The 13,094-nt window shown below is 46.4% G+C and overlaps 1 protein-coding gene across 1 annotated transcript in view; it reads right to left on the reverse strand.

Annotated features, from left to right (window-relative positions):
- Positions 1 to 792: 792 nt before the first annotated feature.
- Positions 793 to 13,094, reverse strand: part of LOC137641659 (uncharacterized) — a 60,319-nt gene continuing 48,017 nt past the window's right edge. Inside the window, exon 8 of the mRNA XM_068374415.1 lies at positions 793 to 2,913. Coding sequence (XP_068230516.1) covers positions 1,312 to 2,913 — 1,602 coding nt within the window. The 3' untranslated portion in view covers positions 793 to 1,311. The remainder of the gene's footprint in view (positions 2,914 to 13,094) is intronic.

Consider the following 13,094-nt stretch of genomic DNA (forward strand, 5'->3'; position numbering starts at 1 on the left):
GGTTATGGAGTTCAATATCCTTTTTACTTATCAAAACCGTTTGGCCTCATCTGTCCGTTTAGAATATTGGCTCCATAAATCGAGGTGCTTCATTTCTAGTTCCCCTTTAGTCAAATTATCAAAATATAGCCATGGTCTATCTGTTGGAAGTTCTCTTTTTATCTATAGGTGGCAATGTGTTTGATTAGTGGCCACTTTCAGACGTAATCTTGAGCATCTTTCTCTAAGCTAAAGTGGTTTCTCTTCACTGCAGATATCATTGCAGCAACTGCTTGTCTAATGACGTTATGAGAAAGTGCCCTCTGCTCCCATGCAACCTTGTTGATTTCCATATATTTTCTTTCTTTGTGAAAATTAGTAATCCTAATGCTGCACGGTCCAATGTGTTCCTTTCCCCTTACTGAAAAACTGAATACGACTTCTCACTTTTTTTCTCTTGCCATATTTCCTTCACTTTTGGTAGAAAAGTCAATAACACCTCGTAATTCAAACATAAAAATATCTTTTCAGTAAAGTCAATAACTTGGCCTTTCCAGTGGTCCAAACATCATAATACCTGAAAAGGAAAATTATAAAATAATACAATTACTTTGGGATTTATAGTAGCATTTGCTTCTTTAAGAAATAAACGGAGAAAAAGTGAAAAAAAAATTACCCTCAAATTCCCTAAAATTTCTTCATGTCTACAACCCCCAATGAAACAACTAGAACTGCATTGACTATTTACTTACCCTGAGAAACTGCAGAATATTCATTTCATGTTGATGGTTCATAAAATGCAAAATAAATGGCTTTAATCTTTTTTATATTTATTAAATTTTGAAATTAATGTTCCTCTAGATTTTGAGTCAATATTACAATTTTCACATATGGAGTTATCAACTACCATTTCAATATGATGTTCCTTATTAAAATAGAAAAGTTATATTTCCATACCAAAAAATGTGGTTGTACAATGCTGTACAGTAAATGCTACAGAACATCTTTATACACACACAATTGACATAAGGTAGTAATGACTTCAAGCTGATTGATCGAACATGCATTATGAATGACTTAAAAGTATGAATGCTGTACAATGACTGAGCAGCTGATAGATGAGGGAAACACCAGTGCAAATGAGATTTACAACAAAACACATGAGTATTTATATAATGTTCACAACATCAGCACAACCATGGGTATTTCAAAGGGTTTTGCATTGGCTTATATCTATAATCATTATAAATATATTAAAATCCAATATCATACTGCTACAAATTTAATTTGTTTAGTATACAAGGAAAATGTTATACATTCTATTTTTCAAGTTCAACACACATTTGTATCACTTACAATAATAGCACTACTATCGGATTTCAGGACTGGGGTAGGAGGAGGGGTGATAGGCATTAACCCACAGCTGTCTTCAAAGTCTCTTGGAGATTTAAGATCATCCTCTTCTGTGACAGGATTGAAAAATCTTGAAGCGGGTTGGCTAGATGTTTTAGAAGGGCGTTGGTTTTTTGAGGCTGGAGGAACAGCTTTGCAAGGTGATGATCTGAAGTTAAGATGGGGAGGTTTTGAAGTTCTGGAACCTTTTGATTTTTTTTGCATAGAATGCTCCCCACACTTTACTCTTGGACTTGATACCAATGGAGGGATATGCAAAACAACTCTACTGTCAGCACCATTGCTCAGGCCCAGACTGCCCTGGTTATTCTTCTCGCACGGTTTGCTGTGAATAAAACCCAACCCTGTTTCCTCATTGGACATCTGATCGCTTGCAGGAACTTTGTTATGCAAGGTATACCCACTGCATTCAGGTTCTGTCGACGTGGAAGACACAGATGTTGTCCCGGAATATGTAGGTGAAGTACAATTCACACATGAGGTAGCATAGAAAGACGAGGGAGGTGGCACAGGCCACTGGGTCGACAATGGAGTTGGCAACTGATAGCACGGCATTCCAGCCCTCCAAAAGTGATAGGATGGCACTACCATCCACATATTTTGGTTTGCATATCTATATGAAGACTGACTAACACTATTCACCGGGGAAGAAGTAAAAACAGAACTTGGCCTATACGAATACTGCGATTCATAGTTCACAGGACTACATAAACTGTGTGTGTTACTTAGAACTGTGCTAGTTGTGCTTGTTAAAGTGGCAGTAGTTGTTGTAATACAAGTGGTCACGTTAGTGGAACTTGTGACGTCCACAATTGAAGCCATGGTATCTTTGGTAGAGGTAATTACAACACAAGTCTGGATGGATTTTGAAATTTCTAATGATGCATTGATGGGATTGGTGGGCAAAGGGATAAAAGATACTATCTGTTGATGGGCAGCTGGTAGCGAGGGTGATACCTGAGATCTTACCGCATGATTGGTTTTAAACGTATTAGACTTAGATGTGAGATCATATAATGAAGATGAATTTACAGGCTTACTCTTATTAAGAGATGCTAATGAAGGGATCATAATGAGAGGTGAGGATATGTGTTGAGGAACTACACTTCCTGGTCCTGACACCACCTCCCCAGTGTAATGAAGACTTGAAGAAACATGTCTGGCAGATGGTGAGACACCATAGAAAGGTCCAGAATCTTGACCGAAATGTTCTGCATCAGGAACTTCACTGCTGTACTTTTCTATACCAGGCTTAAGCTCAGGGTGTACAGATATGTGCTTATCACAATCACTGAAGGCCTCTCTTTGAGTTCTGATGGGATCATTTTGAAATACCTGAGGCAAATTATCATTAACACAAACATTATCTTCTTTTCCAATGTGGTTGGTACTGCTGCTGTCTGTAGTGTTGATGGTTGATGTACTAGAAGACATTTTACTTGCACTATCAAAAGACAAATCAAGATCACTTGTCACCGTCAAGGATACTCGTGGGGTGCTGCAAACAGCTTCTTTTTTAACCTGCAAATGTGAAGCACAGTATTAGAAATGCCAGGCACCTTACAAAATTTCAAAGCTCTTTACATAGTTCTTATTACCTCCTATCTTATTTTATTTTTAAATTAAAACCTATCTTTCTTTCTTCTAAAATCAAAACTTTCAAGAAATAAGATGGAACTTCAGAGGTTAAACCTAATTTGGATCAGATGGCTGTTTAAACTCATAGAAGTTCAATTTGCCCCGTGAAAATTAATGTAAATTGGACTAATCCTTTCCGGACCCATAAAATTCACTCTTTATAAATAAAGCAATTTTACAAAATATCTATATGACTTACATGCATAAAATCATAGAGAAAAATACATAGAAATCAAATAGTTAAAATTAAAGAAAATTTTCGAGATGATGGCTTGAGTGGAAGATGGCGAAGGAGAGGTGTCCCTTCTGTAATATCATTAGTAAGTGTCCTAGTGCTTTTCATGTCCCTGTCTTTTTGTTGCTACTGCTTGAGCCACTAGATCTGTCTCACTGAAATCCTGACTCAAGGGGTTTGTTTCTACCTTTCTTTGAGAATATACAAAAGGACTCATTGCATTATTAAAAATGTCAATGACCACCCCTGCTACAGCTTTATTGCATGAAAGCTTTTCTACAAACATCTGCTCTTCCCTTATTTTGCTCATATTTCCATTATTACAGATCTAATATCATCAAATACCTCCTACTCCTCAGAAGATATTTCCTCAGTAGATATCTATTGCCACTCCATATGAAGATTTTGTTCCCTTGCATTGAGTGCTGAGCTTTGTGATGTGGTCGTCCACTAACTCATCAAAACCATTGTCTAAACTCACAGAATTTTGTAAGGAGTGTGTGTTTTCAACCACAAGGCTTAGGCTCCAACCCTTAAGAGTTCCCTCTGTGCTAATGAGTCTGGCAACAACTTCCTACATGACAAGCTCTTTGTTCTGGAAGACACTTTACCCCCGAGCTTTGTCTAGAGACTTTTATACTGAAGAACGTTGAAGGGGGTCTTGCAGCATTTGGCATTAATTTCATATTCGAGAAGACTTCAAAGGACTTCTTGGAAAATGCTGATCCATAGGCTGGATCAGAGGAATCATGTTGGGAGAGGAATTTCAGTTATAAAACTGCTCTCTTTCAATTCATCTTTCTAGCCTTAGGTGGTAATTGTTTTTCCTAGAGATGTTTTTTCACTTAGGGCCTTAAAATTTCAAGAACCTACTCTATGAAAAATTGCTTAATTACCCAGACATAACTGTTTGCCCTCCATATGACATTTAAATTGATCTACACAAGTTATTTTTTCTTGAAAACCACAGGGTTTCTAAAGGGTACACAGGTAGTGGCTTAACCCTTCAAGTTCCCACTTGCATTCCCACAAACCAAGAGTTTGACTTTCACAGACTTGTACCAGTGAGGGCTCCTCCTCCGAGGTTTGTAGGGACTGGCATTTTTCTTCGAGAGAGAGAGAGAGAGAGAGAGAGAGAGAGAGAGAGAGAGAGAGAGAGAGAGAGAGAGAGAGAGAGAGAGAATTCATATAACTAATACAGTAATAATAGCTATAAACAAACTATGAAAACTATATGCTATTAACCAAAAAATGAAATATGACAAATTCGAAGATAATTTGTATTTTTCCTAACCATACAAACCATAGAATAGCGCCAACGTTATCCCTGCGTGTCGTAAGAGGCGACTAAAAGGGACGGGACGAGGGGGCTGGGAACCCCCTCTCCTGTAAAAGTATCCTGTGAGACAGCAACAAAGAGATGGAGCTGGGGGGAGAGTGACTGCTCCCCGCACTCTAGTTTTGGGGTGTTTGAATGTGCGTGGATGTAGTACGATAGAGAGTAAAAGATGTGAGATTGGAAGTATGTTTAGAAGTAGAAGGATGGATGTATTGGCCTTGTGTGAGACAAAGATGAAAGGAAAGGGTGAAGTGATGTTTGGCGAAATGTCTGGTAGAGTGTCTGGGATTGAAAGGGGAAGAGCGAGAGAGGGTGTGGCTTTATTGCTGAGTGAATGGATGACAGGTAAAGTAGTGGAATGGAAGGAGATATCATCTAGGTTAATGTGGGTAAGGGTTAGGTTGGGTAGGGAATGTTGGGCGTTTGTCAGTGCGTATGGGCCAGGTAGTGAGAAAAGTGAAGAAGAGCAGAATGAGTTTTGGAATGAATTGACTAGGTGTGTAGAAGGACTGGGTAGAAGGAATTATGTAGTTGTTATGGGTGACTTAAATGCTAGAGTGGGTGCTGGAGAGGTAGAAGGTGTCATTGGGAAGTATGGCGTACCAGGTGAAAATGAGAGTGGTGAGAGACTGGTAGATATGTGTGTTGAACAAGAGATGGTAATAAGTGCTAGCTTTTTTAAGAAGAAAGATAAAAATAAGTATACATGGGTAAGAGTGGCAAATGGAAGAGTAGTAGAAAGGGCATTAATGGATTATGTGTTGATAACTAAAAGAATGTTTGGAAGATTGAAAGACGTGCACGTGTTTAGGGGTATGGCTAACGGTATGTCTGATCATTTTTTGGTGGAAGGAAAATTGGTTGTAGCAAAAGAGTGGGGGAATAAAGTAGGTGGATGTAAAAGGGAGCTAGTGAGGGTTGAAGAGCTAATAAAACCTGGGGTAAAAAGTAAATATCAGGAAAGGTTGAAAATGGCATATGACGAGGTGAGAGTAAGAGAAACTGGTAATTTAGAGGAGGAGTGGAAGTTAGCAAAAGAAAATTTTGTTGGGATTGCAAGTGATGTATGTGGCAAGAAGGTTGTTGGAGGCAGCATGAGGAAGGGCAGTGAATGGTGGAATGAAGGAGTGAAGGTAAAAGTGGAAGAGAAAAAGAGGGCTTTTGAAGAATGGCTGCAGAGTAATAGTATAGAGAAGTATGAAAAATATAGAGAGAAAAAGGTGGAAGTAAAGCGCAAGGTACGTGAGGCAAAGAGGGCAGCTGACCTGAGGTGGGGTCAGGGACTGGGTCAGTCATATAAAGAGAATAAGAAGAAGTTTTGGAAAGAAGTGAAGAGAGTAAGAAAAGCCGGCACAAGAATTGAAGAGACAGTGAAAGATGGAAATGGAAGGTTGTTAAAAGGAGAAGAGGCAAGGAAAAGGTGGGCGGAATAATTTGAAAGTTTGCTGAATGTTGAGGATGATAGGGAGGCAGAGATAATTGCTGTTCCAGGTGTTGAGGTGCCAGTGATGGGAGATGAGAATGAGAGAGAGATTACAATAGAGGAAGTGAGGAGAGCACTAGATGAAACGAGAGTAGGAAAAGCATCTGGTATGGATGGTGTGAAAGCTGAGATGTTGAAGGAAGGGGGTGTGACTGTAATTGAATGGTTGGTGAGATTGTTTAATGTGTGTTTTGTGTTGTCAATGGTACCAGTAGATTGGGTCTGTGCATGTATTGTACCACTATATAAGGGTAAGGGAGATGTGCATGAGTGTTGTAATTCAAGAGGTATTAGTTTGTTGAGTGTAGTTGGAAAAGTGTATGGTAGAGTACTGATTAATAGGATTAAGGATAAAACAGAGAATGCAATCTGGGAAGTACAGGGGGGTTTTAGAAGAGGTAGGGGTTGTATGAATCAGATTTTTACAGTTAGGCAGATATGCGAGAAATATTTAGCAAAAGGTAAGGAGGTGTATGTTGCGTTTATGGATCTGGAGAAAGCATATGATAGAGTTGATAGGGAAGCAATGTGGAATGTGATGAGGTTATATGGAGTTGGTGGAAGGTTGTTGCAAGCAGTGAAAAGTTTCTACAAAGGTAGTAAAGCATGTGTTAGAATAGGAAATGAAGTGAGCGATTGGTTTCCGGTGAGAGTGGGGCTGAGACAGGGATGTGTGATGTCGCCGTGGTTGTTTAACTTGTATGTTGATGGAGTGGTGAGAGAGGTGAATGCTCGAGTGCTTGGACGAGGATTAAAACTGGTAGACGAGAATGATCATGAATGGGAGGTAAATCAGTTGTTGTTTGCGGATGATACTGTACTGGTAGCAGACACAAAAGAGAAGCTTGACCGACTAGTGACAGAATTTGGAAGGGTGTGTGAGAGAAGGAAGTTGAGAGTTAATGTGGGTAAGAGTAAGGTTATGAGATGTACGAGAAGGGAAGGTGGTGCAAGGTTGAATGTCATGTTGAATGGAGAGTTACTTGAGGAGGTGGATCAGTTTAAGTACTTGGGGTCTGTTGTTGCAGCAAATGGTGGAGTGGAAGCAGATGTATGTCAGAGAGTGAATGAAGGTTGCAAAGTGTTGGGAGCAGTTAAGGGAGTAGTAAAAAATAGAGGGTTGGGCATGAATGTAAAGAGAGTTCTATATGAGAAAGTGATTGTACCAACTGTGATGTATGGATCGGAGTTGTGGGGAATGAAAGTGATGGAGAGACAGAAATTGAATGTGTTTGAGATGAAGTGTCTGAGGAGTATGGCTGGTGTATCTCGAGTAGATAGGGTCAGGAACGAGGTGGTGAGGGTGAGAACGGGTGTAAGAAATGAGTTAGCGGCTAGAGTGGATATGAATGTGTTGAGGTGGTTTGGCCATGTTGAGAGAATGGAGAATGGCTGTCTGCTAAAGAAGGTGATGAATGCAAGAGTTGATGGGAGAAGTACAAGAGGAAGGCCAAGGTTTGGGTGGATGGATGGTGTGAAGAAAGCTCTGGGTGATAGGAGGATAGATGTGAGGGAGGCAAGAGAGCGTGCTAGAAATAGGAATGAATGGCGAGCGATTGTGACGCAGTTCCGGTAGGCCCTGCTGCTTCCTCCGGTGCCTTAGATGACCGCGGAGGTAGCAGCAGTAGGGGACTCAGCAGTATGAAGCTTCATCTGTGGTGGAAATGTGGGAGGTTGGGCTGTGGCACCCTAGCAGTACCAGCTGAACTCGGCTGAGTCCCTGGTTAGGCTGGAGGAACATAGAGAGTAGAGGTCCCCTTTTTTGTTTTGTTCTTGTTGATGTCGGCTACCCCCCAAAATTGGGGGAAGTGCCTTTGGTATATGTATGTATGTATACAAACCTTAGCTATCTACATTGGGTTTATCTTTTAGCGCAGCTGAAATGACGAGCCAATAGTTTTAACGAGGGTTAATTACCCCCCCGCTAGTTAGCGGGGGGTAGGGGAAGGGTAGCTTGCTACCCCCCCCCCCCCCCCACACACACATCGGTGACTTGCTTCACTTCACTTAGAGGTAGGACTTGACTTGGGGGTCAGGGATGACGGGCACATATGTGTAAATAGCTAAGGTTTGTATGGTTAGGAAAAATACAAATTATCTTCGAATTTGTCATTTGTTCCGTAACCGAAATACAAACCACGCTATTTACATTGGGTGACTTACCCCTTAGGAAGGGTGGAAAGTCCCCAGCCTTACTGACTTCGGCTTGCCCGGGGGCTCGATCCCTCAGTGAGCAGCACTAGAGAAAGGGAGCCCCTGTACCTCACAAGTTCCTAGCATCGCTAGGAACGAGTGGCCTACATAAGCAGTGTGTGGAGGAGAGTGTGACTCGTCCTATGAAGTTGACCTTGAGACCTTCAGATAGGAATTCTAGGATAGGACGTTCCCAATACCACCTCGTCAGGGTATGGGAAACGCAACAGTATTAAGCTTAATACTAGGAGCACAAAGAAGCATGGGTTACCTGCAGAGGTCGAGGTCAGCTATGGGAGGACCAGGATGCTGCTTCCCCAAGAGAGGGGAGAATGAAGAAAGAAGTAAGGGTCAGACATACTCTTTCATTCACGCAGACTAATACCGGGTAACAACGCCCTCAACCTACTGCTACTTGTCCATAAAGGAGCCTGAGGTTAGACCAGCTGTTGTGCAGCCACCACAGGGCCGATAGAAAACGTATCGAGGCTCCTGTGGGTCACGTCTTGCAGGTAGTGGGCTGTGAAGGTCGTTTGACGCTTCCAGACCCCAGCTTGAAGTACCTGCGTCACAGAGAAGTTTCTCTTGAAGGCCAGGGATGTAGCAATACCCCTGACATCATGGGCCCGAGGGCGACGTGACGGAGGAGGGTCAGGATTCAAGGCATGGTGGATAACCCTTCGAATCCAAGCTGAGATGGTGTTCCTGGTGACCCTCCTCTTAGTCCTGCCTGTGCTCACAAAGAAAGCTCGCACTTGAGGACGGACTGCAGCCGTTCTCTTCAAGTAGTGCCTCAGACACCTCACTGGACATAGTAGCAGCTGGTCTGGGTCGCTTGTTACAGAACAGAGACTCGCGATCCTGAAAGAGTCGAAGCAAGGATCCGGCACTCCAGGATTCTGAGTCTTGGCAACAAACTCAGGGACGAACCTGAACGTTACCTCCCCCTATCCCCTTGAATGGGCGATGTCGTACGAGAGACCATGAAGTTCACTAACCCGCTTGGCCGAAGCCAAAGTGAGTAGGAAAGCCGTCTTCTAAGACAGGTGGCGATTGGAGGCCTAGCATAATGGTTCGAAGGGAGGTCTCTTAAGAGACCTGAGGACTCGAATCACGTTCCAAGGAGGAGGTCTCACTTCCGACTGGGGGCAGGTAAGCTCATAGCTACGTATGAGTAAAGAGAGTTCTAGCGATGAAGAAATATCCACGCCCTTCAGTCTGAAGGCCAAGCTTAAGGCTGAGCGATAGCCTTTCACTGCCGAGACAGAAAGGCGCATTTCTTCCCGCAGATAAACGAGGAAGTCCGCTATTGCTGGAATAGTGGCATCGAGTGGAGAGATACTCCTTCCACGACACCAACCACAAAAGAGACTCCACTTTGCTTGGTAGACTTCCTCAGAGGACCTTCGCAGGTGCCAAGACATTCTCTCCGCAACCTGTTGTGAAAAGCCTCTCTCCGTGAAGAGACGCTGGATAGTCTCCAGGCGTGAAGCCGAAGCGAGGCTACGGCCCTGTGAGGGACGCCGGAGTGGGGTTGTCTGAGAAGCTCGTGTCGTGGAGGAAGCTCCCTCGGGAGCTCCGTCAGGAGCTGCAGAAGGTCCGGAAACCATTCCGCGTGATGCCATAGCGGAGCTACCAGTTGACCGATAGTCTGGTCTTGTTGAGCACCCTTCTCATCAGACAGAACGGTGGGAAGGCGTACACGTCGATGTTGTCCCACCATTGCTGGAAAGCATCTTGCCAGAGTGCCTCGTTGGGACGGCTGCAGAGAGGACTTCTCGAGGTTTACCACGATCCTCAGATCCTGGCAAAGATCCAGAAGCCTGTCTCGGTGCCGAAGAAGGGTCGACTCCGAGTCTGCTAGGATCAGCCAATCGTCCAGATAACGAAGGAGACGAATGCAGTTCCTGTGCGCCCAAGATGAAATCAGGGTGAACACTCTGGTGAACACCTGAGGAGCTGTGGAGAGACCGAAACAGCACCTTGAACTGGTAGATCTTGTCGTCTAGGCAGAATCTCAGGTACTTCCTGGAAGACGGATGGATTGGGATCTGGAAGTACACGTCCTTTAGATCCAGTGTGCACATAAAGTCTTGTGGTCTCACCGCAAATCTGACCGTGTCTACTCTCTCCATGCTGAACCGGGTTTGCTTGACAAACCCGTTCAGAGCCGAGAGGTCGATGACAGGTCTCCAGCCTCCAGACGCCTTCTTTACAAGAAAGAGTCGACAGAAGAAGCCTGGGGAGCCGTCGACGACCTCCTGGAGAGCACCCTTCTTGAGCATAGTCTCGACTTCGGCCTGAAGGGCCCGCCCCTTTGCTGATCCCGTGGCATAGGAGCTCAACGACACTGGATTTGCTGTCAGGGGAGGTTGAGATGTTGTGAACGGGACGCGATAGCCTTGGCCGATCACTGAGACCGTCCAAGCATCGGCCCCGTGTTGCTGCCACCTGCGGACGCAACGCTGAAGGCATCCCCCCCACAGGTGGACACGCAGGGGGACTGCCACCACTAGGGCTTGCGGCCGCGGCCGCCACCCCTAGGAGTCTTGCCTCCCCTGGAGGACTTACCGCCCCTCTTGACCTTGGCTGGAAAGGGCTGGGGCTTAGACACCACCTTCTTAACTGCCGGTGCCTGCTTCGGAGCCTTACGAGGCTGCTGCTGCTGTTGCGGCGGAGCTGGAGGCTTATAGGGCCGAGCTGTAAGGGCCCTATGGAGGAGGGAGTCCGTGCTGGATTTCCTCCACCTCTCAGCCGTTCGCTCCATGTCCTGAGGCTCAAACAGGTTCTCCCCCAGAAGGGAAGCATGTCGGAGCCTACACACATCCACGGCGGGGACCTTCGGATGGAATCTCTCGGACACAGCATCGCGACGCTTCAACACTGAGCTGGCCCACAGGGTGGTAACCTGGTGCGCCAAAAACTCGATGGAGCGGGTGCCCGAGAGCAAGAAGGTCTCTAGGGCCTTCCTATTGGTCTCCTTGGACAAGTCCTCCGAGCGCAATAGGATGCCCAGAGTTCCTAGCCAAAAGTCCAGCCACGAAGTGGCCTCCATGGCACACTTAGCGACCTTCTCATGGCTAAGGATCTCCGCCGCCGAGAACAACACCTGCCGGGCAGAGAGCTTCTCAAGGGGAACTCCCTTCGCCAGCTCCTCCACAGAGTGATGGAGAGGAAGAGCGAGGCTGGACTCACCCAGAATCTCGAAATACCTCCTCTGCTGAAGACGAGGAGGGATGAGCTTGTTCCCGGCAGAGGAACGACTGGAGGAGGCAAGAATCGCGAGCTGAGCGTTGGCCCTAGCTCTGGCACTCTTCAGACCCCGAGACCAGGGCAGAGCCGCACTGGACTTAGGGGCCTTCCTAACATCAAACACTTCATCTAAAATAGTGTCTTTGCCTTCACGGGGGGGCGATGACGGGATCCATAAGCCCGTTAAGTTGCCTTATCAGGCTTAGGACCTGCCAGAAGGCATGTTCGGATTCCTGCTGATCTCCTCCTTGCGGGCTGGCAGCTAAGTCTCCTGTCCCAGGGATCTCTTCCTGGGGTGAAGCGTGGACGTTCCCCCGGGGAGCCACGGGTTCCTGGCGAATCCTCGAAGATGATTTCGGGACGGTCTTGGAGTCCTTGGATTCCCTCCTGGGAGGGATACAGGATCTCAACAAAGAGGTTCGAGGAGCTCCTTCCTCACGAGACGATTCTCCTCCATGAAGCGAAGTCTCCCCCCTTGGTGCCGAGGGGAAGACTACCGCTTCACTGGACTCACCCGAGGACGGAAAGGCCTCATCCACGGGAGAAGGAGAGAGCACTCGAGCAGGAGAAGGGGGCTTCGCGACAGACCTCTTGGGAATCAACTTCGCCCTGTGGGAAGTCACCACGAAGTCCACTCCTCTCTTTCTCTTCAGCGTAGGAGAGACAGCCGTTGGTTTGTTACCCTGGTCGGCGAGTGCTGGCTTCATAACCCTCACTAACGCCCGCGCCAGAGGACCAAACCAAGTCTGTTGCTCCAAGGACACAGAGTCCGAAATCCTCGCTAAAGGGAAAGAGATCGGGCGATCCTTTGGAGTGGACACCACAGTACCTGCCTGAAAAGTAGGTGGGGAAGAATGATGCACTAACCTCTCCTCAGTATCATCCTTGTCCTGCACTACAATCCTGCGTTTGGGTGGAGGCGATCCCGAGCGCTGTCTAGGAACACGCGTTCCTGCTGCTACCACCGGCTGCGAAATTCGCCGCGAACGATGGTCGCGCGAGGGCGAGCGATCGCGCGGGAGCGCAGGTGAGCGGTCGTGCGGGCGAGTGGTCGCGAGGGTGTACAGGTGAACGAGTGCGTGTCCAAGTCGGCGAACGAAAGCGTTGGCGCGATGGCGAAGAAACGCGTTGCCGCGAGGGCGAGGAAGATCGCTGGCGGTGTAAATCAGCAGGCGATCGGTGGTGAGCTGGCGAGTGCTGACGCGCAGGAAGGCGATGGCGCGTTGTCGCATAGTGACGCGTTGGCGAGCTATAGCGCGCAGCAGAATGATCGCGCGATGGCGAGCTAGTAGATGGCGAACCATGTCCCTTCAGAACCTCTGGTCAACGAAGCGTAGGGGAACGCGTATGCGCAGGTTGTAAATCACGCGGGCGATCCGGAGATCGCCGATAAACAGGTGATCGTTGACGCGTAGGAAAACGCTGATGAATAGGCGATACTAGAATCGCCTGTGAACGCTGGCGAGCAGGAGGGCGACGCGTGAGATCCTGTGAAGGAACAGGTGGCGCGGCGCGTTCACGAACAGGAACATCGTAGGCGCGTGAGCAAACATGTGCTTTTG

The sequence above is a fragment of the Palaemon carinicauda genome, chromosome 5 (genome assembly GCF_036898095.1).
Source record: "Palaemon carinicauda isolate YSFRI2023 chromosome 5, ASM3689809v2, whole genome shotgun sequence".
Classification (NCBI taxonomy): Eukaryota; Metazoa; Arthropoda; class Malacostraca; order Decapoda; family Palaemonidae; genus Palaemon; species Palaemon carinicauda.